The sequence below is a fragment of the Marmota flaviventris genome, chromosome X (assembly GCF_047511675.1).
Source record: "Marmota flaviventris isolate mMarFla1 chromosome X, mMarFla1.hap1, whole genome shotgun sequence".
Classification (NCBI taxonomy): Eukaryota; Metazoa; Chordata; class Mammalia; order Rodentia; family Sciuridae; genus Marmota; species Marmota flaviventris.
In genome coordinates this window covers 92,058,026-92,083,733 of record NC_092518.1, presented here as the reverse complement: position 1 = coordinate 92,083,733, position 25,708 = coordinate 92,058,026, and the positions used below count along the sequence as shown (strand labels likewise).

Below are 25,708 nucleotides of genomic sequence, written 5' to 3'. Positions count from 1 at the left end.
ATTCTTTACCTCTGAGCCACATCCCCAGTCCAATAAGTGCTCATATTTTTGAAGACTATTTGTCTTTCATAATCAAACAGTAAACTCAGAGTACAATGACCATGTCTGTTCATCTTTGTAATTCCAACACTGAACTGGGTTCCTGACACACACTTGGTTCTTAACAAATGGCTGCTAAATGAATGAGCAGTAGGTGCTTACTTGAATAATTAGACTCATCAAGAGGATCCAACCATTTCTCTGGGCCAGCATCATCAGTTTTCTATAGAAACTCACAGGCTGAATAGATGGCCAGACTTCTTGATTCAGAGGGCATTCACTAAGCCTCTCCTCTCTATCATCCCTATGCTAAATCCCCAGGATGGTGACAGCAAAAATGGAGGACTTGAGTCCAGCCTTACACTATTGTTATAGTGACCCAACATTCACATACCTTATGAAACCAAACCAAACCAATAGCATAATATGGTTAAGGTTTCCTAGATAAGCTGCATTGGGTTTTGATTCTCAAGGAGATGGTAGATGTGGATTATTAGAGAAAGCAGATGAGAACAGTGATTGGTCACAGACAAAGCATTTCCACAGAAATAAATAAGTTCTCTGGACTTGGAGTACTGGCTGGCAGTGGTGGGAGTCAAGAGTCAAGTGTGTCTGGGGTCAAGCCAAGGTGGGCGGTGATGGGATATAAAGTTGGAAAAGTGTGACTCCCTGATCCTGAGATGACTCTCTCCTGCCAAGCCCAGAGGCCCCGGAGCCCCAGGCTGATGACGCTAAGCGGTGGCAGGTTTTATTTAGCACACTGGGTTGGACTCAGATAATTACTTAATTGATTTTGCTTAAAAATAGAGTTGACAAGAAACGCCCACAGGATTTATTTTTGCTCTGGCTGCTTAATAAAGCCTTGGAACACAAGGGGAAAAGGATGATAGGACAGCCCGGAGTCACCTGGACTTGGACTCACCCAGGTCCCAACAGGCTGCTATGGTCCACACCAGTGGCAGTGGTGCAGTGGGCATTGTTATGACTTTACATGATTTCCTGAACATAGAGAGAACTAGAAGACTGATGTGTGTCCCTCTCCAGATAGGAGTCTCAAACCACACTTGGTGGCCTGTCCAGGAGAAAGAGAATTAACTCTGGATTGGTTGTAGCTACTATTGGGCATTCAGGTTGCGCTGGAGTGAGGTCTTGATTCTGCCTGTGGCCTACCTGGGAGGTATGGAGAAGGGAGTCATAGTGGAGGAAAGACAGTGGAGAAGGGAAAGAGGAAGGGAAAAGAGAGAAGGAAGAGAAAAGGAGGAGAAGGGAGATCTTTGAGGGAGTTCTGTACTAGGTGTCCTGGCCTCAGTTGATTCCTCTGTAATGTTGACAAGGGATAGTCCATACTTTCCAGATTCAAGTCATATGTCCTTGGGGTATCCAAGGATTCAAGACACACATGTCCCCTTGGTGACTTGGACCTCAGGATCTGCTTCACCCTATCTGCAGGAGCTCCCCCTTCTCCCTCTTCTCTCTGTGAACCAACTCCTGTTACTCTTCAATCTTTTCTTCCAAGATTGAGATGGATCTCATCTACCAATTTTCAAATAGCTTGCCAGTGGGGTCTGTTGTTTTTTCCAGCCTTTTTCATACAGGGATAGAGGAGGGCACGTGCTAGGTTTGGAGATGAATATCAGGGAAATGGAGATGGAAGACAACTGCGTCCTCTATCCTTTCTTCTGAGTGGCTTTATAGAAGCGCCTGGCATTCTCCTATTTTCCTGCTCATTTTCCTGCTTGTTCTGGGCTTGCTGTCTTCTCTCAACAATTGCAGCTGTGCCTCAGTACATAAATGCTAAGGGCCCCTGACAGCTCAGCCTGTCACTGCCTACAAAAGCATACAAGAGCCTGCTAGCTCCAGTTATCCCTATCCACTGGGATGTCACCAACTTCCACAGATTCCTAGGGGACTTTGGCCGGGATCCATGATGGCTGGACACACATCTTTTTGCTCTCCATTCACCTCTTCTCATCTGAAGCAGACAGCTGACTGCCTGTAAACATCACAATGCAGTGAGAAACACTGTGGGCTGGCCAGTACCCCCCAGATTGGCAGCTGCATGGCATAGGCTGTCAAATATTACTGCTTTTCAATATGCTACTGCCCAGCAATGGGTTCTCTATTGTCTCAACTGAGTTGCTTGTCCCGCAACACTACTGAGAGGTATCCAGTGGCAGGGAACAGTTATTTACTTTGCATCCCTTGTGGGGCTGGGAACACAGCAAGTGCCTAATAAAAACCTCGTGATTTAAGAAGAGCCTGAATTATTTCCCCTTGGCAGATTTGCCCATCACCACAGTCTTCTCCAGTCAAGATGTAGAGTTGCAGGAGCACTTCAATGTGAAGAGAGCTCAATTTCACCAGCTGCTTGTTCTCTGGATCTTCAGAAAATCATTACTTCCTTCCTGCTTCTATCAAGTAGCCAAAAGATGTTTATGGAGCACTTGCTCTGAGTGAAAGCTATTGTACTAGGGACAGAAATTTCTCTGAGCACCAAGAGCATCCTGAGTGAATCAATATGATTCTTCTCCAATGCCTAGGGCCTCTCTGGATGCTACACACTTCTTTCCACTCACTATCCACTCACTCACAGCACCAGGATCCTCCTGCTCCGACCCCTTCTGAATGCCATCCACTGAGAGGAGCCCCAGAGCGAGACTTTGACAGCCAAGATGATTCTGGCCAAGGGCTGAGAATAGGGAGTTGAGACTATACTTACTGCGTCTATTTCTCCAACTGCCACCTGCTCAGAAAATCGGACCTTCACAGGATTGGACCTCAGCTTGGCCTTCTTCGCAGCACTGATGAAGGCAGATTTGGGGGACTGGAAAAATAACACAGAGAGCTGGTAAGTTCTCCATCCCTGGGAGAAACTTGACTTTGTCACATCATAGTTAAGATGTTTTAGTACAGTTGCACTTTGCCTTACTGATCATGAAATCAATAAATAAGTATTGATTACCTACTAGGTGCAAGGAATCTGCTAAGGATCATCTCTCTATGTGATTGGTGCGTGGTGCAAAAGCTGAGCATGAATCCAAATTTGGGTAAATTGAATCCCATTATTAATGCTCTAAGCCTAGGGGAGTTTGCAAAAATTCTTTAGTAATAACATATATTGAATTTTTATATATTTGGTTTCCTTAATATGGGATATGCCTAAATGGTGGATTTTATTACATCTGAATACAAGCTTCCCAAAGGAGTTACAGAAATGATCATATTCATTTCACAGCTATGCCCTGCCCCTAGGAAGGAGGCGCATAACAAATATTTTTTAGATGTGGGAGAAAGGAGATTCAGCACTCCAAAATGACTCATCTAGTTTCCACACTACTCAGGAATAGAGATATGAGAGATTTAACCCAGGTCTCCTGGATTTCTACTTCTGGGTTCTACCATTTTGTTTATCCAATTTTGTAAGAAATGCTCAAAGAATCAGCTAAGTTCTGTAGTTCTAGAAAACTCTCCCCAAAATTCAGCAGGAAGTATGATCAAGAAACACTTGAAATTACAGCCAGACCTCCATATCCACAGGTTCTGCATCCTTGGATTCAACCAACCACAGATCAAAAATATTTGAAAAAATTGCATTTATACTGAACATTTACAGATCTTTTTCTTGTCTTTACTCCCTAAATAATACAGTATAACAACTACTTATAAAACACATTGTGTTTGGTGTTATAAGTAATCTAAAGATGATTTAAAGTATACAGGAGGATGTGGGTAGATTATATAAAAATACTGTGCAATTTTATATAAGGGAATTGAGCACACAAGGATTGGGTATCCATGTGGGGAGGTGGGGGGGGGCGTCTAGGAACCAATGCACCATGAATACCAAGGTGATTTTTAGATCCCAGACAATCTAGCAGCCAGGAAACACATGTGGAAGGGCATCCTCATGTCTTTATGGACATTTATTCATTTGACAAATTTAGGAAGGTCCTACTATGTATGTATCCCAGACACTGCTGAACAACAACAACAAAAACTTCCTGGCCTTATGGAGTGTCCATTCCATCAGGGCCAGACAGATGAAGAACAGTGTCTTGAAGGTAGCAAATAAGGACTATAGTAGTCTCCCCTTATCCATAGTTTCAATTTCTGCCACTTCAGTTCCCCATGGTCAAACTCAATTTGAAAATACTAAATGGAAAATTCCAGGAATAATTCACATGTTATAAATATATTGTTACACTTGTTCTATGATTAGTTATTGTTGTTAACCTTGTAAAATGCCTAATTTATAAATTTAGCTTATCATAGATGTATAGGAAAATAGTATATTTATAGTTCAGTACTATTCACTGTTCTGGGTATCCACTGAGGAGAGTCTTGGAACATATTCCCTGCAGATGGGGGGTGCTACTATATGAAGAAAACTAAAGCACGGTAATGAACTACACAAGAGAATGTGTAAGAGAGGATGGGAGTGGTAGGGGTGTTACTTTAGCAATTTTGAAGCCTATAATACATTATTATTAACTAGTCACCCTGCTGTGCAATAGATCTCAAATAGATCTTCAATGTGAAGAGAGCTCCTGATACTTCGTATTTGAACAGCATCTCTCTGTTGCCTCCTTTTGCCCCAGCATCTGGTCTGCTTCTATGAGTGAGATGTTTTCAGATCTCACATATAAGTGAGATCATGCTCAGACAAGCAGCTGGGAGCTGGGTCATGTAGGGTCTTATAAGCCCGGGTGAGAACTTCAGATTTCACTCCAATGGCCAGTTTTGAGCAGACAGTGTCTGATGTGCATTTTAAAAGATGTCTCTGGCTTCCATGTGGAAAACAGAGTGTGTGTATTTGGAAGGGTGGGCAGTGACAGTGTAGGAAGACCAGTTAGGCATGTCAAACTGCAATACTGTAACTGTATTTGTAATACAATTAAAATATGATGGCGGCTTGGCTGGGATGGTTAATAATGGAGATGATGAAAAGTGGGCTATTTCAGGATATAGTTTGAACACTAAGCCAAGATCATATGTTGATGGGGTAGATAGAAGAATGGGGTTTCCATTTACTGAGATGAAGACTAGGGGAAAATCAGGTTTGGAGCCACTTCAAACCCCTTCCCCCAAGGGCCTTGCCATGGAGACACTGTGAGTCCTACAATTAGGAATTTCTTTGTTATGGCCCTTGCAAGGGTCTCTGACAGCTGGAAAGACAATATATTAAGCTATTATATGCCATTTACACTGTGGTTGGGATTCATTTGCCAAATCAGCCATAGGAGGGCAGGGCCATAAGATAAAGACACACCAGAAACAAAGGTCCTTATCTGGTCATGGGCCTCTGGCCCAGCTCTGGTCGGAACCAGCAATCTCATTCCATACAGAGGGCAGATTACAAAAAGCCACTTGTTCTACCTGAGTCCAGCAGGAACTTGAGCAGTGAGTCTTGGTCCTGGCTGCACAGTAGAAATGCTTAGAACTTTTAAAATTTCCAGGGTCCAGGTCCCACCCCAGACCAATTATATCAGAAGTCCTGGTGTTGGCCAGGCACAGTAACGCATACCTGTAATCCCAGCAACCCCTGAGGCTGAGGCAGGAGGTTTGCAAGTTTGAGGCCAGCCTCAGAAATTGAGCAAGGCCCTAAGCAACTTAGTGATACCCTGTCTCAAAATAAAAAGGGCTGGGAGCTGCTTGGTTGTGCATGCCTGTAATCCCAGTGACTCAAGAGGCTCAGGCAGGAGGATTGCAAGGTCAAAGGCAGCTCAGCAACTTAGTGAGGCCCTGTGTCAAAATAAAAAATAAAAAGGGGCTAGGGATCTCACTCAGTGGTTAAACACTGTTGGGTTCAATCGCCAGTACCAGAACAAACAAACAAACAGCTGGGGTTGAGGCCAAAGCATCAGTATTATTTTTTAAAGCTTCTGATGATGTCAAGGTGCAGCTAAGACTGAGAACTGCTGAGCTAAAATATCCTGAGCCATGGAGGCAATTTGTTGGCAGCTGATGATATAGCGCAATGAAATCCAGGGCTGGAGATGGTTGTAGAGAGTGATTACAGTATTGATTGTTCATGGAGTCAATAAATGCCTTTGTGTGTTGCACAACCGGGTGCTCAAATCCGGGGTGGGGGCTGCAGGCTGATGCAGAAGTAAAGGGAAGGGGCAAGACAGAAATATCTGTAGTTCTGCTTAGCCAGTGCTGTTTGACTCCATCTCCACAGTCACCTGACTTCCCACCAAGGTGCCACAGACAATTGGTGGGTGGAATCTTTGTTGTACCTGACAGCCACCCTCTCGCTTCTCTGTGATCATCTGCCATCAGATGGCTCCATGGCATAGTGTGGAGCAAGGCATCTCTAGAGACCTGAATGGGTCGTGCAGTACACTCTTCATCTAATTTTTTTTTTTTAGTTGTAGATGGACACAATGGCTTTATTTTATTTATTTATTTTTATGTGGTGCTGAGGATCAAACCCAGGGCCTCATCTTCAGTGGTAGAGGAAAAGCACTGTACTACTGAGCTACAGCCCCAGCACCCTACCCTTCATTTTTATATGTGAAACAGAGGCCTAGGAAGAAGGTATGGTTCATCCAAAGTACCAAAATAATTGAAGAGCAAAGCTGAAACTAGAACCCAGAGTTCTTGAATCTTGGATTAGTGTTTGTCTCCCCACAGCAGGCTGAAGCTGGAAGTCTATTCCTTATCTTTCATCCACTGATTCTGGTTGCACCTTGGTCTGATTTAATGATTTCGAACAGATGAAGAACCCCAACTGGTATCCTTTTATGTATTCCCCCACAGTGGAGGGGAACAACATTTTTGTTCTTCCTCCCCCAAATCCTAAATTAAATTCTGTCCTGGAGATGTTTTGTTTCAATCACTATAAAATGATAGATTCAGATATTTACAGGAGCAAAACCACAAAGGAGGAAGTGGAATTGCCAATATTTTCAGGGATTATAATAATTTCTGGTGTCTGTTTCAGAGCTATTTTTAGCTTGTTTATGCCTCATTCCTCATTGACCCTTGTCTTGTTGGTCTCTAAGACACCATCATATTCTCAGTCTTCAGCCTCGATTGCTAATGGTGACTCACACATTGCCAGCCGGTCTCTGCTAGATGTCACGGAGTCATGTCTAGCCTTATGCTTAGACACACAGGTGGGGCCTGTCTTACTGGGGGACATAAGGCAGCTCCCAAAGGTCTCCCTGTCCTGAAGCATCGTCAAAGCTCAGCTGTGCAGCCTGAAATTCTTAATACTAGGATCACTCCTTTGAATTAAAATATTGAGAATTGGGAAAGCCCAGGTCAAAATGCAAATGAGATATCAGGGAAGGGTGACAAACACTTCAGGTCCCAGCAAATGGCTGGACTGCATGGGCCAAAACTTGCCCAACTATCTGTTTTTGTAAAGAAAGCTGTAGTTGGAACATGGCAGGCTGTGACCTTCACTTATATATTGACTGAGGTTGCTTTGGGGTTACCTCCATTGGTCTGAAAAGTCAAAAATATTTACCATATGTCCCTTTATGAAAAGTTTGCTGACCCCTGCACTAACTTATTAGTAATGTGCTAATCCACTGCTTCTAAAACTTGCCCAAAGAATCGAATCACTGGGGAGTGTTTGTTAAAATACAGAAGCCTAGGCCCAAATCAGACTTAAAAAGGCAGAATCCCTGGGAGAGTGGGGCCCAGGAATCTATATTGGTGAAGATGTCCTAACCCATTAAGCACAGATTAATTGAGTGCCTTAAAGCTGGGACATCTGAGCTCTTCACTGACCCTATTTTCCTCCAAGCAGCTGGGAGTCTCATTTTGCAACAGGCACCCTTTCTGGCTAAAATGAATTTTGGCTTGAAACACAGGAGTAGAATTGCTAAGTACCTCTGGGGCCACTGCAAGCTCCTTGAAGCAAATATGAAGCCAGCAGCTAGGTGGAATAAGGAATTGGAGAGAGAGCCTGCCTCTCCCTCAGGGATGAATTTAGCAGCTGGTGATTCTTTGACCATTTTTTTTTTTTAATTTGGTGGCTCTATTAGTACAGATTTCAGAGCTGTGATCATTCATATCTTGGCCAAAGTCAGGTATATGGTCAAACCTTTTTGTGCAAGATAGGAACCCACTTTCTTAAAGTTTTATTTTTATTAATACATAATAATTGTACATATTTATGGGGTACAATTTGATGTTTTAACATGTTTTGTTTTAGTCAGCTATTTACTGCTGTGACTGAAGGATCCAACCAGGACAGGTTTATTTAGGGGCTCACAGTTTCAGAGGTCTCAATCCATAGACAGCAGTCTCCATTCCTTGGGGCTCGAGGTGAGGCTAAGCATCATGGTGAGAGAGTGTGGCAGAGGGAAGCAGCTCACAGCATGGTGATCAAGAAGCAGAGAGTCTCCACTTGCAAGATACAAATATATACCCCAAAGCCATGCCCTAATTCCTACCTCCTCCAGCCACACCCTACCACTTCAGTTAATCCCCATCAGAGGATTAATTCAGTGATTGGGTTAAGACTCACACAACCCAATCTTTCTCCTCTGAGCCTTCTTGCATTGTTTCATGCATGAGCTTTTGGGGGATACCTCACATCCTAACCATAATATATACATTGTATAATGATTAAATCAGGGGAATCAGCAAATCCACCTCAAACTTTTATCGTTTCTTTGTGATGAGAGCATTTAAGATAATCTCTTCTAGCTCTTTTGAACTATACATTATTATTAACTACAGTCATCCTACTGTGGAACAGAACAGCAGAATATATTCCTCTTATCTAACTGTGAAATTTAAAAAAGTTAATCTCAAAGAGTAGAGAGCTAAATGGTGGTTACCAGAGGATAGGGAAGGTAGTGGGGATTGGGAGAGGTTGGTCCACAGCCCCACTTTGATTACTATAAATGGCTGGCACTCAGGTTCCTGCCTGAAGCTTTGATGGTTTTTTGATTTTGCCTTTTTGCTGGCTCATTGTCTTTGACACCTGAGCCTACTTACAATCAATTCCCATAGCAACCATTGTGGGCATCTAGGATAATGGAGGGCGGTCATGGTTTCACCAGGCCATTGATGAGGGTACCAGGCAGCCTTTCTTCCTTTACTCAGGACTGTCTGGAGATGAACCCGACTTCCAAGGCCTCCCATAAGCCACACTTCACTCTAACCTCCTCCTTCACCTATCTCCAATATCACCTTCTGTTGCATTTGGTGGTTCTGCCTACAGTTTTGTGCACACAGTGGGTTTATTCCCATTTCTGGATTCACTTCATGCTGTTCCCCTCCCCTCCTTATCTTTCACAGCCTCCCACCCCCACCCTTTGCAGTACTGGGGATTGAACGCTGGGCCAGTACTTTTATTTTTTTATTATTATTATTTTTGAGGCAAAATTTTACTAAATTGCTGAGGCTCCAAGTCTCTGGGATTACAGATGTGCATCACCACACTTGGCTCCCAGTGTCCCTTTTGACCAGCTAAATGCCATTTCTCTTTAAAAACTTAGTTCAGGTTCTACCTTGGTCTTAAATCCTTCCCCAATCCCTCCATTCTCCTCCCTGGATTTCCTGCAGTATCCCTATTAATCCACACTGATATAGCTTATCTCCCCCATCAGATTGTACAAGAAGAGATTATATTTTATATTAGCATTTCTCCCCCTAGTACTAAGCACACAGTAAGCACAACATAAAATATATTAATTGATAGCTAAGATTAATAATAAATTAGTTCATTAATTCAGCAAATATGGTTTGAGTACCTACCATCTGTGAAAAACACTATACCTCAAGAAGCTCTGTGCACAACCAGTTCTTCTGTAGTGGTTTCCATTATTTTGTATTTCCCCCTGGGCAAGTGGCTCCAAGCACTGGAGATTCAGGCTCTTTTGGTAGAGGCTAAGTTTTCAGTATCAGAAAACTAGGATTTCCTTTGAAGGGACTGTCTGGACCTGCTTTACCAGAGCCATTCTAGGTGACAACCCAGTATTTTGTTTATCTATTTTAAAATATTTATTGAGGACCTACTATGGGCCAAGGCCTAAGTGTACCAAGACTTGTAAATATTCAGTCGCTCACAGGAAACAGTTGGTCACTCAAAGACTAAGGAACACTTGTAGATACACAGAGGCTTAGTAAGTGCCTATGTAGTATGAGTTGAGGAGTCCTGGGAAAGGACACTGAAAATAGCCCCACAGTGATCTTCCATGGTACAAATCACTCTGTTAAAAGGAAAATGTCAAATGAAAGATTTCACATCAGAATCATTTGAGGGAACCTTTTCAAGAGCCCCATTTTCAGATTCTGATTCAATTAGTAAGGGTTAGAGCCTGAGTATCCATAGTTTTAAGAGCTGCTCAGGTGGTTCTAATGAATAGCCAGGACCAAGAACCATTACAACTGTATGCAGCAGTAGGTATTAGACCATTATCAGTTATGGAATATAGGAGCAGGAAGAAGCCTTAGAGATTATCTAGTCCAGTGTTTATTAAATTCTACTGGTCATCAGAATCATCTGTGGATCTTATTACAAACATTGATTCCTAGGTCACATCCTAGATACATCAGGAGGCTGTTTTCTGGAAGAAATGGTAATCAAGCTTATTTATGGCAAGAGTTCAGTAAGAGGCAATAGTCTTCTTAAACCCATGAGGAGCAAAATGCCTGTGGTGGACACAGTACTATTTTCTGTGATGCAGGAATATGAACATGTTGGGGGCTGTCAAGAAAATTTCACTAACCTTGAGAGAGAAGATTCAAGATTCTCAGTCAAGTCTTGTTAGTCACAATAGTTCCATACAGTGACTGTGTACACTGAATTAGTAAATACTGAACTGTTGTTCCAGATTTCATATAGGGTATAATCTTACCCCATCCCCAAACAACTCACCCTGGTATTCTGTGTGTATGTATGTGGTACTGGGAATGGAACTCAGGGTCTTGCACATGCTAAGCAAGTGCTCTACTACTGAGTCACAACCTTAGCCTTTATTATTATTATTTTTTTTTGAGACAAGGTTTCACTAAATTGTCCAGGCTAGCCTCAAACTGGCACTCCTCCTATTTTAGCCTCTGGAATTGCTGGTGTTACAGGCATGCCTGGTAACTTATCCTGGTAGATTCTTTTTTCTTTGTTTCACAACAGAAAATGAGGATCACAAATATTGAGTGAGTTGTCTGTGGCTGTCTCACACACAGGTACCAGAGCGGGGATTCAAACCCCGTCCAACTGGCCCAGAATGGGAGCTTCTCACTACCCTGCACTGCCCCCTACAGTTTCCATCCTCTGGGCATCTCCATATGAAAGCTGACTCAAGAAGGCTGGGTGTTGTCTTGTTTGACTTTAGCTGGGAACTGTGTGCACTGGGCAACTCAAATTTTTCATGCTCTGTGCATGTCTGCAAAGGACAAGGAAGGTGCTGTGATTATTGATTTTGCAGGTTACATATAAATTTTAGCAAGTAGGCAAATTTGCAAACACAGAATCTGTTGATAATGATGATCAAATGAAGGTGGTGAGTGACACCCCCAGTCCTTTTTCAAAAAATTTTTCTTTGAGATAGGTTATCACTAAGTTGTCCAGGCTGGCCTCAATCTTGTAATCCTCCTGCCCCAACCTCCTGAGTTGATGGGATTATGAGTGTGTGCCACCATAATCCAGCTCAGGTTGTTAAAGGTTTGACTATCACCTGTGTGTGTATGCATGCGTGTGTGTGTGTGTGTGTGTGTGTGTGTGTGTGTGTTTGATCACTTCTATACTCCCGGGCTAAGCATAAGGCTAAGAAATAGAATGAAAACTTTGATAGGGCAGCAACCATCTCTGCCCCAAGTACTGCTACATTCCCAGCCTATAAGATTGCCCAGAACAGAGGTTGAGGCAGGAGGATCACAAGTTCAAAGCCAGCCTCAGCAACTAAGGTGAAGCCCTAAGCAACTTAGTGAGACTCTGTCTCAAAACAAAAAGTGCTGGGAGTTTAGCACCCTTGGTTTCAGTCTCTGGTGCCCCCCCACCCCGAAAAGAAATAAAAGACTATCCAGAATAGCAGGTATTCAACAATTTCACGATGAATGAATGAATGAATGAGAAACTCTCATTGGGGTTAGTCAGGTAAAGCCATTTGGAAAACTTGAGTATCCAGCCAGATTTTAAAGGAAACAGATGTTATTAGAAGAAATGTGGAAGAGTGCAAGGACAAAACTCTGCAGGGCAGAAGACCTAAAAAGTGTACAAGGAAGAGAAGAAAAGTAGTCTGGTCATGGCAAAGGGGCCATGAGATGGGACAAGTGGAAGTATTAGAACTAGGTGCAAGGGAGTGTTGGAGGCACTGGGATAGGAAAGTTGGATGGAAATGGGGGGTGTTAGGTTCTTTATTCTGTACCTAAGTTTGGGCATTTGGGTTTATGTTGCTTTTTTTAGGAAGCTGGTTTTCCTTCATTCCTTCAACTTACATTTATTAGTGCTACTCTGTGCCAGGTGCTGTTTCAGGTGCTAGGAGATACAGCAATAATAATTAAAAAAAAATTCCCTGTCCTTTGTGGAGCTCACATTCTAATGAGGGATATAGATAATACACATATAAATATAACATTTCATGGGAATGTAAATTAGTCTTAAAGTTCCTTGATAGACTAAACATACACTTACTATATGAACCAGAAATTCTGCTCTTGAGAAATGAAAAATTATGCTCACAAAAATCCCATACACAGGGCTGGGCGTGGTGGTGCACACCTGTAATCCCAGCGGCTCAGGAGGTAAGGCAGGAGGATCTCAAGTTCAGAGCCAGCCTCAGCAAGACCCTGTCTCTAATAAAAATACAAAATAGGGCTAGGCGTGCAGCCCAGTGGTTGAGTGCCCCTGAGTTCAATCCCTAGTACACCACTCCCCCAAAAACATCCCCCACACAAATGTTTCTAGAAGCTTCATTCATAATAGGAGAGAGAAGAGAGAGAGAGAGAGAGAGAGAGAGAGAGAGAGAGAGAGAGAGAGAGAGAGAGAGAAATAGTCTAGATGCCCTTCAAAGGGTGGATGATAAGCAAACTGTGGTACAGTCACACCATGGAATACTACACTGCAATAAAAGGAACAAAATATTGACAAGTTGGATGACTCTTAAGGGCATTATGCTGAGTGAAAAAAGCCAATCCCCAAACATCAACAGGATATTATACTACATTATTCCATTTGTGCAATAGTCTTGAAATGATAACATTGCAGAAGTGGTTGACAAGGATTTCCAGAGGGAGTAGGGGAAATGGATATTGCAGTAAAAGAATGACATAAGGGACCTTTTTGGTGACAAACTTTTTCAGTATCATTTTTTTTTTTTGGTATTGGAGATTGAATACAGGGGTGCTCTACCACTGGGCTATACCCCCAGCTTTTTTATCTTTTTGATTTTTTAGACAGGGTCTTACTAAATGTCTGAGGCTGGCCTCAAACTTGCAATCCTCCTGCCTCAGCTTCCCCAGTTGCTAGGATTACAGGTGTACACCACAATGCCCAGTACCACATTTTCTTTATTCATTCATCCGTTGATGGACATCTAGGCTGGTTCCATAATTTGGCTGTGAACTGTGCTGCTATAAACATGGGTATGCATGTATCGTTATAGTATGCTGACTTTAATTCTTTAGGATGAATTCCAAGGAGTGGTATAGCTGGGTCATATGGTGGTTTCATGCCTAGTCTTTAGAGGAACCACCATAGTTATTTCCACAGTGTTTGTACTAATTTCAGTTCTGCCAACAGTGTAAAATTGTTCCTTTTTCTCTAACACTTAGTATTGCTTGTATTCTTGATGACTGCCATTCTGGCTGGTGTGAGATGAAATCTCAGTGTAGTTTTGATTTGCATTTCCCTAATTCCTAATGATGAGTATTTTTTCATGTATTTGTTGCTGGCCCAATATCTTGATTGTGTTGGTGGATTCATAAACCTACACATCTGAAACACATTGTGTATGCATGTGTATAATTCACATTGAACTATATATGCACATTGAAAAGATGTCATTTTCCTGATGTTGATATTGCACTATAGTTATAGAAGATGTAACCACTGGGAGCAACAGGCTAAAGGATACATTGTATGTCTGTACTAGATTTGCAACTTTCTATGAATCCACAATTATTTCAAATAAAAAATTAAAAATATAATATTTTACCAATGATTAAAAGTTAAGCAGTATCAGGAGATAAAGAGTAGAGAAAGAGTAGAGTAGAGAAAGAGTAGTCAAATCTGGGCACTGTGGCAAATTGCCCAGTAGCTTGGGAGGCTGAGGCAGGAGGATCACAAGTTCAAAGTAAGTCTCAGCAACTTAGAGAAGCCCTAAGCAGTTCAGCAAGACCCTGTCTCTAAGTACAATACAAAAAGGGCTGGGGACATTGCTCAATGGTTAAATGCCCCTGGGTTCAATCCCTGATACCAAAGAAAAAAGGTAGTCAAAGAAGGCTTCTGCAAAGAGGTGACATTTGAGAAAACCTGACTAACCTACAGAGTACCCTATAATGTGTCTCTGATCAGTCTAATATATTCTAACCATACAAAAAGCATGTTTTGGGGGACCATTGATGGGTATTTTCTGTTTCTTTAGGGGGGTGTACCAGAGATTGAACCCAGGGGCACTTGGCACTGAGAGCCACAGCCCTAGCCCTTTTTAATATTTTATTTAGAGACAGGGTCTCACTGAGTTGTTTAGGGCCTTTCTCAGTGCTGAGCCTGGCTTTGAACTTGAGATACTCTTGCTTCAGCCTCCCAAGCCACTAGGATTATAGGTGTGCGCCACTGCTCCCAGCTCTTGGTGGCCATTTTCAAGACAGGAGGTTGTGGGGAGTGGGAACTGACTCCCTATTGACCATTTGGCAACTGCACATATGCAATGAAGTGAGAAGGGAACTATTCATAACACCCAGGAAGGGTGGGGTCTTCTGGTCGGAGTCAGAGAATGTAATTGAGTGAGGCCTGCCTGCCTGGGAGCATTGTATGTGTGGGTGTATATATGTGAGGGGCATGTGTCCAACAATGTGAATGTATAAGTGTGTAAGTGAAAGTATATGTAAGCACGTGTGTGTATGTGAGTCTATTGCATGTATATAAGAGTATATGTAAGCATATATATGTATATATGATCACATACATGAGTGTATATGTGTGTGTGTGTGTGTGTGTGTGTGTGAAGTTCACACAGACTCAGAAGAGGGCTGGGAGCCTCAGGGTGAGTCATTTACTGTTGGGCTTGATTTGAGCCTTGACCCCCTGACTCTTAAGCTCAGGCCTCACACCTGTGCTACATGGCTGGCTTTGCACAGATATATTGTCTCTCTGAAAAATTGTCCCCTCACTCCATGTCAGGGAATTCCTTCCCCTCCCTCAAGGTCCACTTCAGGTGTAGCCTCCTCCAGGGGTTGGGCTATTAGTGCTGGGGAAAGATGGGCTGGAAGTGGAATAAAGGCTATGTGTTTTGCTTGTAGAAGTTTTACATCTACTTGATTTGTGCATTCAAGTGTGATTGCAATAAGGACGGATCCTAGTAATGGACACTGGGGTTTCTGAATTCAACTTGAGGAGAGAGACCTGAAATAAAAATATATTTACTTTTAATATTTAATGTAATTAATTATTATTTTTTTTGGTGGTGATGGGGATTGAAACCAGGGCCTCACACATATTACACAAGTGCCCTCAGCTCTGTCTTCATTTCTTTTTTTTTTTTAATTTTTGAGATGGAGTCTCACCATGCTGCCCAGGTTGCCCTTGAATTCCTGGGCTCAAGAAATCCTCCTGTTTCAGCTTCCCAAGTAGCTGGGACTGCAGACACACACCACTGTGCCCTGCTCAAAAGATTTTTACTTTTATTGGGGTACCAGGGATTGAACCCAGGGGCACTTGACATCTCTAGTCCCCCTATTTTATATTTTATTTAGAGACAGGGTCTCACTGAGTTGCTTAGCACCTTGCAGTTGCTGAGTCTGGCTCTGAACTTGCGAGCCTCCTGTCTCAAACCTCCCAACGTGCTGGGATTACAGAAGTGCACCACTGTACCTGGTGATTTTTACTTTTAATAAGTATTCTTATTAAAAATACTGTTCTATGAACTTCTTAATTTACAGATGAAAAAATGGGTTTAGAAAAGGGAACTGACCCACCCAAGCTCACACAGCCAGTTAGTGACTGTCCCAGGACAAAGATGAACCTCTTTGTCTAACTGTACCTCTCAGGATTTTATATGAAACTCCTTACATATGGTGCTGTATCTTAGATGTCATAGGTTGCTTAGTAAATACTCATATGCATGAATAAGACTACCACCCACCATCTGCCAGGACTTTATGAGAGTTGGACACTGGATAGATACATTTGTATGATACACAGCAAAAAAGAAGTAGAAGTAGATTTGGAATGGAGGAAGTAGGCAGTTTAAGTGGGTAAAGTAGGGGACAAGGGAGAGAACACAGTCCTGTACAGCCCTTTAAAATCTTTAGCCTTCAATATTAGAGTAGACATGATCTCTATAAAATATTCTTTAAATTTACTCTACATCCTTGCCTCCTAGGACCATCCTTGTTGGTCTTAATCTCTGATCCCCCCTCTTCCCATGCTGTTGCTTTCTAATATGGGGTCATCTCTTGTCAGTCAGGAAGAAGGACAGATGGCAAAGAGGCTCACTCACCTGATGAGTGTGCAGAACTGTAAGAACGATGAATTCCTTAGCGCTCCTACAGAGAAAAGAGGGAACAGGAGAGCAGTGTATCATGCACTAGGTATTCATCTAGTACAGAAAGCAACACCAGAATTTTCCCCTGGGTTGCATTCAAGGATATAGTTTAGGACAGGGGGTAATCTGAGCGTCTGCATGGATGCCTTGCCTCTCATCATTTGTGAAGGCTTACACAAACCATCCATATTGGTTCATGCAGGCCTCTGATGATGGTATTACCATTACCTCTGGGCTTGACATTTTTCAGGTCTTTTTTTTATATTTCTTCTCACATTCTCTCTGTAGAAATCCCCAAACTTTAGGAGCAATTTTATCTGTAGAGTAGAATATTCTCAAGGAAAACTAAAGGCCTGAATTATGGAATGCACAGGGCATCCAGCCACTGGGTCCTCGGAACCATGTACGATGATTATTGGCAATTTGGTATTTAAGCAGGAGGAGAAACTCAAAGGAAAAACCCAAAGGAGGTCATTTGGTCATCATGACTCATATTCAGCAGATTTGTTTTAATTGAGGGAGCAAAAAAAAAAAAAAAAAAAAAAGAGAGCCAGGGAGCAACAGATGGAAGCCAAGACTCTCTCCAGATAGCAAATATTCAAAGGATGAAAAATTTGAAACTCTTCCGACAAGAATTATACCAGCGATCAAAGAGCCTGTGAGGTATGAAAATTCTCTCCCAGAAATCCATAATCCTGTAAAAGAACTAAAAGAAATGGAAATAGTTTGCCTGAAGGAGCTTCTCCTTTCCTCCTTTCCTTGTTGGCTTTGTTCAAATGTTTGTGGGAATAAAGGCATTCAAGAAGTAGAGTTAAGACAGCCTTGATGCTGGGTATTTGAGAAATGCCTATGCCCCTTGCCTAAGGACTCTGAACAGTTCTCATATTCCATCATGCAAAGTCCAGGCATGAATCAGCCTCAAGGTCTTGAAGTTTCCAGGAAAAAGCCAAGGAAAATCCTCTATCTTGAATAGGGAAGGGGCATAACGCAAGTTGTGTTTCCCATTCATTTACAATGGCTTATAAGACTTTCTATAATCTGGACTTATCTTCCACAACTCTTCCCCTTTCTTAGCTGATGCCAGTCACATTGGCCTCTCTCCTCTTCCTCAATCAGGCCAGACACATCCCTGCCTTATTTTTTTTTCTACTGGCTCTTTGCTTTCTCCAACACCTTCACCTCCTTCAAGTCTTTCTTCAAATGACACCTTGTCAATGAAGCCCAAACTGGCCATGCTGCTTAAAGTTCCAATCTGTAAATTTGTGTCCAGCACTCTCAACCCTCTTTAGCCCAATCTACTTTCTATTCTTCAATAACATTTATTGAATTCTAATACAGTATACAATTATTTATCAGGTTCACTGTTAACTGTGTGTCTCCACCAGAATATAAATTCCAATGAGCCAGGGATTTTTGTCTCTTACTTGCTGCTATTTCTTTAGTGCCTAGACTGGTGCCTTGCACATAAAAGATGCTCAAGAATAATTATTCATGGAATGAATTAATTGATCCACCAGTCCCTGAAGTTATCAAAAGAGTAAGTTCTGTTTTGATCCTGAAAGAGCCCTGGAATCCCTCAAAAAAATTAGGCTACTTTGTTCTAGGTACAGAGATGTCTACTTCCAGGAGATCAGGCTTAAAGAATTCCAGTATATCCTGAAGGGGTGAAAAGAATTCACCCCATTTCAATGTGGTGGTGGAGGGTGGAGGGTGAAGAGTGGGAGAATGCATGGACAACTGAACTTGGAGAAGAAGCAAACTGAAGGTCATCAGGGCCCAGACACATGTTGAACTGGAGGGAGAATGCTGAGGAAGACCTGTTCTGAACTTCAGGATGGATCATTCCAAACCCCTTTAGAGCTGAGAAGAGGGTGCTATACCACATGCAGAATGCTAAGTCTGCTTTTGAAAGCTAGGGAGGGGCTCTGGGACCAAGTGGGCTTTGGAAATTCTCAGAAAAATGAGTAGAATGAAAATACTCTGAATTAACAGGGATGGAGGATTGAGGGAGATGGAGGCAGGGCTGGAGCCAGACTATACAAGTTGGGGAGGGGGAAAAATACATTGAGGACATGGTTCCATTTGAGGATAGCCAGCATCCCCAAAGCCAAGGTTAACACATGGACTTTAGAGTCTTCATCTCAATCCTCCCATTCCTTATCAACAAACTATGGAAGTGTATGAACATGTGGTGTGAGTGAGGGGAAGGGGATTTTGCACAGTATGTGGGTGGAATGTGTATAGTGGTGAGGGACAGGCAAAGACAATGTTATTACTCTCCATTTACAGATGGTGGAGGTCCCCTGAATGTTCCCGTCCTCTCTTACCTGCTCCTATCTGGGGAGGATGGACATTAAGGTGTTACAAACAATGAATGCAGAATCTACAACAGTAGATTCCATTTCTCAATCCATTGGGAAGGGGTCTGATTCTCTCTCTCTCTCTCTCTCTCTCTCTCTCTCTGTGTGTGTGTGTGTGTGTGTGTGTGTGTGATTGTGGGATGGGTGAGGAGGTGGGAATAATGTCTTTAATGACTTGCTTACTCTCAACACTCACTTTGTCTGTCCCACTGCACAGTAACCCCAGCATAAAGAGGCTCAGGTGAGGAGATTAGTTGGGGAGGGTAGAGGTGAGGCTGTAGCAGGAGATTCTTCTTTGTGCCTATTCATATCATCACAGCAAGTTTAAGCCAGAGTGTGTGAGGCTTATGGTAACCCTGACTGGCTGTGCCCTGAAGTTCTAGGTAGACAGGAGCCCTGGCTTGGGGCTGCTCTGCCTGGAAACTCTCGTCTTTCAGGGCCAGGGAGGATAGTGGTAGACCTAGGCCTCTGGTGGGGCAGGGGTGGGGAATATTACTCAGCTCCTGCCAAGGCCCCAGAGGCCCCTGTTACCTGATGAGTTCTATGAACCTCTCCCTGGGGGCTTCACTCACGTCCTCCTCATTAATAGCCACAATCTGGTCACCAGCCAGGAGCTTGTCCTCAGAGGGGCCTCCTGCAGAGGAGAGGAGAGAGGCGTGAGAGCTTCGAGCTACTGCTGGGAAAGCACAAGTCTGGGCAAGAGCCACAGTGCCTGAGGGATACTTGCAAGGCCTGCAGGAAATGATGCTCTTGGCAGCTGCATATGGAAAATGAGGGGACAGAGTAAAAATGAAAGAGAATCCAGTGGGCTTCCTTTGATTGGGCATGGTGTGGTAGCAAAAGGTCCCAAGCCCAGACCTCATACTCAGACAAGGTTAGTGTTTTACTGGCTTGGTTCTAAAGAGGAACACAGACTTTCAGACTGCTGGCAATGTTACAGGTGACAGGAGGAGGGGGAAGAAACTTCTTCTTTGAATCTTTTTAAAAATTATTTTTTAGTTGTAGATGAACACAATACCTTTATTTTATTTGTTTTATTTTTATATAGTGCCAGTGCCTCACACATGCTAGGCAAGTGCTCTACCACTGAGCCACAACCCCAGCCCGTGAATATTATTCATACTTTCTGGTTTGGAATGGTTTAGGTATTCACTTGCTTGGAGACAGGGGTTGACTGAAAGACTTAAAAGGCTTAATCTTTTCTAACATTGAAAGATGCTACTGTTCAATAAATGAGTCTGATGCACAGACTCTTGGACAGCTGAAACTTTATTTGGTTTCTCCCTTTCCCATCTCTACTGCTGAGCTTAAGAAAGTAGATCTAGTTGAGAGCTATACTTTTTGTATGGTACTGGGGATTTAACCCAGGCATGCTTTACCAGTGAGCTGCAGTCCCATCCCTTTTTTTATTTTTGAGATAGGGTCTTGTTAATTTGCTAAGACTAGCCTCAAACTTGTCATCCTCCTACCTCAGCCTCCCAAGTCACTGGGATTGCAGGCATGTGTCACTGCACCCAACAGATATACTTCTTGGTTAGGGGAAAGGGTAGGGATAGAGGGGTGCTATGAGGCTGTGCTGCTTCTGCTGTTCAGCAAAGACCTTTTTGGACAAAAGCTTTTCAGCCTCAGAGAATGAGAGGTCAGATCTTCCCTGACTCAAACCAGAAAGAAATGTTTAATGTTTAAACCAGCTTCAACTCTTATTTATGTCTACTTTAAAACACCAGATCCTAACTTCTCTATTTCTCTACAAAAAAAGAGTGCTGCCCAAATTCTGAAAACATGAACATACACAGCAAATATGTCACTTGAGGACAGCTCAATGGTTCTGGAGCCTGGGCCTTATGTGGTGAGGAAGGCTGAGCCATCATGGCCAGCAGGAGTCACAACTCTGACAGCAATTGCCCTGAACTTTCTAGGCCAATACAGTCTCCTGCCAGAACAGGAGTGGACAGCATGGTGGTGAAGAGCAAACTCTTTGCTGCCAGACAGACCTGGCCTCGAATCCTGAACCTGCAATTAATTCACCAGTTATATGACCTTGGGTGAGACAGTGAATGTCTCTGAGTTTCTCTTATCTTCTCTGCTAAATGGAAAAATAACAGTACCTACACATCATAGGCATGTTGGGAGGATAAATGAGATGATGAATGTATAGTCCTTCAAACAGTTAATTGATGTTGGTTAGAATTTGACAGTTATCATATCCTTTCAAGGGACAATTTCTTCAACTCATTTCATTCTTTTTATCTATTTCTGTCAAAAATGTGAGGCTTTTAGGTGAAGGCCACTCTACTTATTGCATTCCTTCCTTCCCTCCCTCCTTCCTCCATCTCTCCATCACTCCCTTACTACAGAAGAGGTCCTCATGGAATTTTTCCTCCTCTGCAGGCCTGGGCCCGTGATGGCACTGGTAACATTCAATCTACTATCCTTTCATGAATGGTTTGTTGGATTACTCAATTGCAATTGCTCCTGTGTAGAATCCTTCTTTGTCTTTTCTTATGTCCTCAAACACTGAACCACTTGGCAGCTGCCTGAGCAGATGCTGCAACATGGTTCAGCCTGAATCTCTAATAGGGCTGTGCCATTTACTGCACGGCTTTTTGTGGCTCTCTCCTGGGGTCTTCTCTTCACCCCTCCAACTCCTCCTTCATCTTTTTTTGGGGATTGGGGGGTTTACCAGGGATTGAACTCAGGGGCACTCGACCACTGAGCCACATCCCCAGCCCTCTTTTGTATTTTATTTAGAGACAGAGTCTCACTGAGTTGCTTAGTGCCTCACTGTTGCTGAGGCTGGCTTGGAACTCACAATTCTCTTGCCTCAGCCTCCCAAGCTGCTGGAATTACAGGTGTGTGTCATCATGCCTGGCTTCTCTTGCATCTTTATCTTATACCTTTTGCAGTTAACCCTCTCTAGGCCTAGGAGCTTTCTTTGGCCCTACAAATTATGATTCTGTGTCCTTTGAAGCTAAAGCAGGGGTGCCTGGTGGTCCATTACCAAGTTTTACCTGGTCCTTCTTTCTGAGGACAAATTTGATTTCTGATCAGATTCAAAACTCTCCTGTCAAACAGCAGGACTGACTTGGGAGCCTTAGGTCAGCCCCAAACTCCTGAATTGATTTTTTTTTTCTCTGTGGCATCTAGTTGAAGAGGGTTTACACAATCTTTTTCTTTTCCTTTGAGGATTGCAAAATTCATCAAATTTCTGCAAGACCAGTTTGTACTCTGGCTGCTTCTCTTGACTGAGTGAGAAACTGTTGTAAACATCTAAAGCCTCAGGCCCAGCAAGTCAGGAATAAAGCTCCTTTCTGTCTATCTTCTGTCAATGATAGCAGATTTGGAACAAAACAGTAACAAAACAGTACTTCAGCCTTTTCCTGTATCATTCACAGTTTAGGGGAGCTTTTGCTTGTTCCTTTCCACATGGTCCCTATCAATTCCCTGTATCCCCCTCATGGTATCACACAGACCCTGGAGCAAACACTGGCTCTGCTGGTTCCTAGCTCAGTGGCCCTGGACACATCATTCCTCCTCCTTTGTGCCTCGGTTTCCTCATTTGTACAATGGGAAACGTATCACTTATCTTGTAGGCTTGGCTGTGAGGAATAAACAAGATGATGTAAAGTGCATAGTAGCGGATGCTTAATCAATGGTAGCTATTGTTATGCTACTGTGGCATTCAGAGATTTCATTCTCCTCCCTCCTCCTATCCCATCTGTGGTCTCTATCCTAATTCCAGTCTTTAGTGGCTGACGTATTTTTCTTTTTTCCTTTGTGATAGTGGATATTGAAGCCAGGGGTGCTTTACCACCAAGATAATTTCCCAGCCCTTTTTATTTTCTGTTTTGAGACAGGGTCTCACTAAGTTGCTAATGTCGGCCTCAAACTTGCAATCCTCCTGCCTCAGCCTCCACAGTCACTGGGATTACAGATGTGTACCACCATGCCTAGCTTATTTCATGAGTTTTTACCAGTCTCCACAGCCTGATGATTAGATTCTTGTGGACAGGAACTGTGTCTTGTACTTCCTTACCACATTTCTGGGCTTAGAGTAGGTGATCTATAAATACTTGTTGAATTGAATAAATGGCACTTTGTCATCCAAGGCATTGTGGCTCTTCTTTGAATGTACTATGCAAAGGGAAGCTTTATTAAGACCCATGTCCTATGAAACAATCAACTACAGCCTCTAAGGCTCCAAGCTACCTCAATGGTTTGGGCTAATCAGTCTTAAACACTGTTATTGGTAGGCAAGTCTTTACCTACTCTTCATGAATTCTTTAGGAACACAGTGTACTTGGGCACTGTGCTCTCTGGGCAGACAGTTAGGTGTGGGGGGATAGGAGCTAGGGCTAGAGGGACACTACGAGGGACACCTACCTGGCCTCACAGATTGAACCACCACAGGCCTCTCACTGCCGGCCACGAAGCCAAAGCCATATATAGGGTCTCGGTGAATGGTCACTTGTCGCAGCGTCCCTGCTGGCAGTTGCTCACATTCCATATCATTTGCGCTCTCTTCCTGCATCACATGACTGGGGGAAGGGGAAGATGGGAGCAAAAGAAGATGCAAAGGGAACTAAACCTCAGAACCAGCTGGGTGAGACACTGGTTAAGGTTCTGGCCATGGCACCTGGGAGGTCACAGCTTAATTTCCTACATCCTCTGGAATCAACAGAAGTGATGACAGCCTCATATTTCAGATTGGAGAAAGAGGAAGCTAGGAAGGAGAAGTCACTTGTCTTCAGGCCTGGAGCCAGTAGAAGAAACTGGTGCCATGAAGTCTGAGATTAAACTTCAAGGCATTGGGATGCCAGAAGAACCCTAAGTGCAAATGGGTTATTCTGAAGTCCACTGGCATCACCCATTTTAATTGGCTATTAATTCCCTAAGGGAAATCAAAACTTTGAGGGAATGGGTAATGAAAACAGACAGATAAGTGGGAAAAGAATGTGAAGTCATTCCAGAATGTGAAGCATCTTCATGAAGTCCTTGTGTCATTTGAAACTTTAATATCTCTTAGGTGGTATCTAAAAAGGAACTATCGGGGTGGCATATATAAACATGTATGCTCATGTTTAGGACCACTACTTTACGTAATGGTACCTTATGCCAACTTACTTCACCTAATGGGACAGCTGGAAAATGGCTCCTGTGGGCTATATGGGGAGCTGTATTCTGGGGCTGCTCACAGACCTGAAACCCAGAGAAACTGGCAGAAGAGAAAGTGCTCCCCTAACACCTGGGAGAGATTACAGATTGTTCTCCAGATGCCCACAACTTAAAAGTTACTGAAGCTTAGGAATTACACAAGAGCTTTATAAAGCTTCTACATCAAGGGCCAGGGTGAGATAGGCCTGAATGTCGTGTTCATATGGAAAGCCCTGAGGGTGAGGGCACTGGGGCATTGTGAGAGCATGGGGCGCCAGGGGCAAGGAGGGACTGTAAAAGGGGAATGATGGCCCAGGAAAAGAGTAGGGCAGGTGGAGGTGGAATAGAGGGGTCCAGAGCCAAGTGACCCAGAGCCTTGGCTCCCCAACTTGGCACCACTTCACCCCTAGACTTTTAGGCCTACCAAATGGGCTTAGGTTCCCCTGCATGAGTATGTATATTCTCTGAATTTAAGATCTCAGGCAGGGCCCTTCAGAATAAGATACAGAGGACCAGAAGTTAATTAATCAAACTAATACAAGGTTTGTAAAAGAAGTAGGAGGTTTTGACATTATGAGGGTGAGGTAACTGTTGACTAGCTAAAAATACTAAATTCATCAGTGGCAAACAGTTTCAAGCAGTTAGGTTGTTTATCAGGACACAAATTAAATAATTATAGTGGAGCATTAGGTTTACTTGTGGGGGAAGTGTACAAGACTTAGAGTAACTGTATGAAAGAGAAATTCATGGGCCAGCAAAGAAGCCTGGAGTTGTTGCCATCATACCAGAACTTGGGAAGGAAAACAGACCGTGTCTGACTTGCATCAGGCCACATCCACTCAGGCTGTACCCAAGCTGGCTTGGAGACTGTCTCTCACCCCATAGAGGAGAACAGTGGGGGATGCTAGGATGAGGTCAAGCCTCCAGAAAGTGAATTCAGAAGCTGGCTCTCTCCGTCCCACCCTGATGAGATAAATTATCACTTTATAACTGAAAACACTCGGAAGTTGGAATGTGGCTGGCCAGTGTCCTTGATAGGCACCCTCCTGGGACAGGGACTTTGCAAAGGTGGCTTCAGACTGGCACCTCTCTCATTTTTGCTGCTGGTGGCAGTCAGGAGCTCAGTTTTGAAGGGAGCCAAAGAACATCTTCCAGCAGCTGCCATCTTGCCTCATCCTGGGGACTGCTTCTCAAATGAGACTTTTGACTCCTGCCAACCAACCTCATCAGTGCTAAAGGGCCTCTTCCTGAGATGACACTAGCTCATTTCTCATGTGGGCACCAGGTGGGGCAGGTTGGTGGACAAGTGCCTGTGAGGCTGCAGAGCCCCTGGTGTAGAAGCAGAACACTGGCAAGGGAGATGCCCACATGCTGTGGAAGCACTGGGTACATTGTTCTATACTCAGTACCCCCACTCACTGGCCACTAAAGCCTCAGCTTTGCCCCTTTTTCTGAAGTTGGGAACACTTCAGTCTCTAGTGG

General features: G+C 43.3%; 1 protein-coding gene across 1 annotated transcript in view; it reads right to left on the bottom strand.

Moving 5' to 3' along the window:
- Positions 1–23,603, bottom strand: part of Frmpd3 (FERM and PDZ domain containing 3) — a 68,125-nt gene extending 44,522 nt beyond the window's left edge. Inside the window, exons 1-4 of the mRNA XM_027933264.2 lie at positions 23,456–23,603; positions 19,604–19,706; positions 16,668–16,713; positions 2,759–2,863 (exon numbers count right to left, since the gene is read on the bottom strand). Of these exons, the coding sequence (XP_027789065.2) occupies positions 2,759–2,863; positions 16,668–16,713; positions 19,604–19,706; positions 23,456–23,603 (402 nt within the window). The remainder of the gene's footprint in view (positions 1–2,758; positions 2,864–16,667; positions 16,714–19,603; positions 19,707–23,455) is intronic.
- Between the last annotated feature and the right edge of the window lie 2,105 nt (positions 23,604–25,708).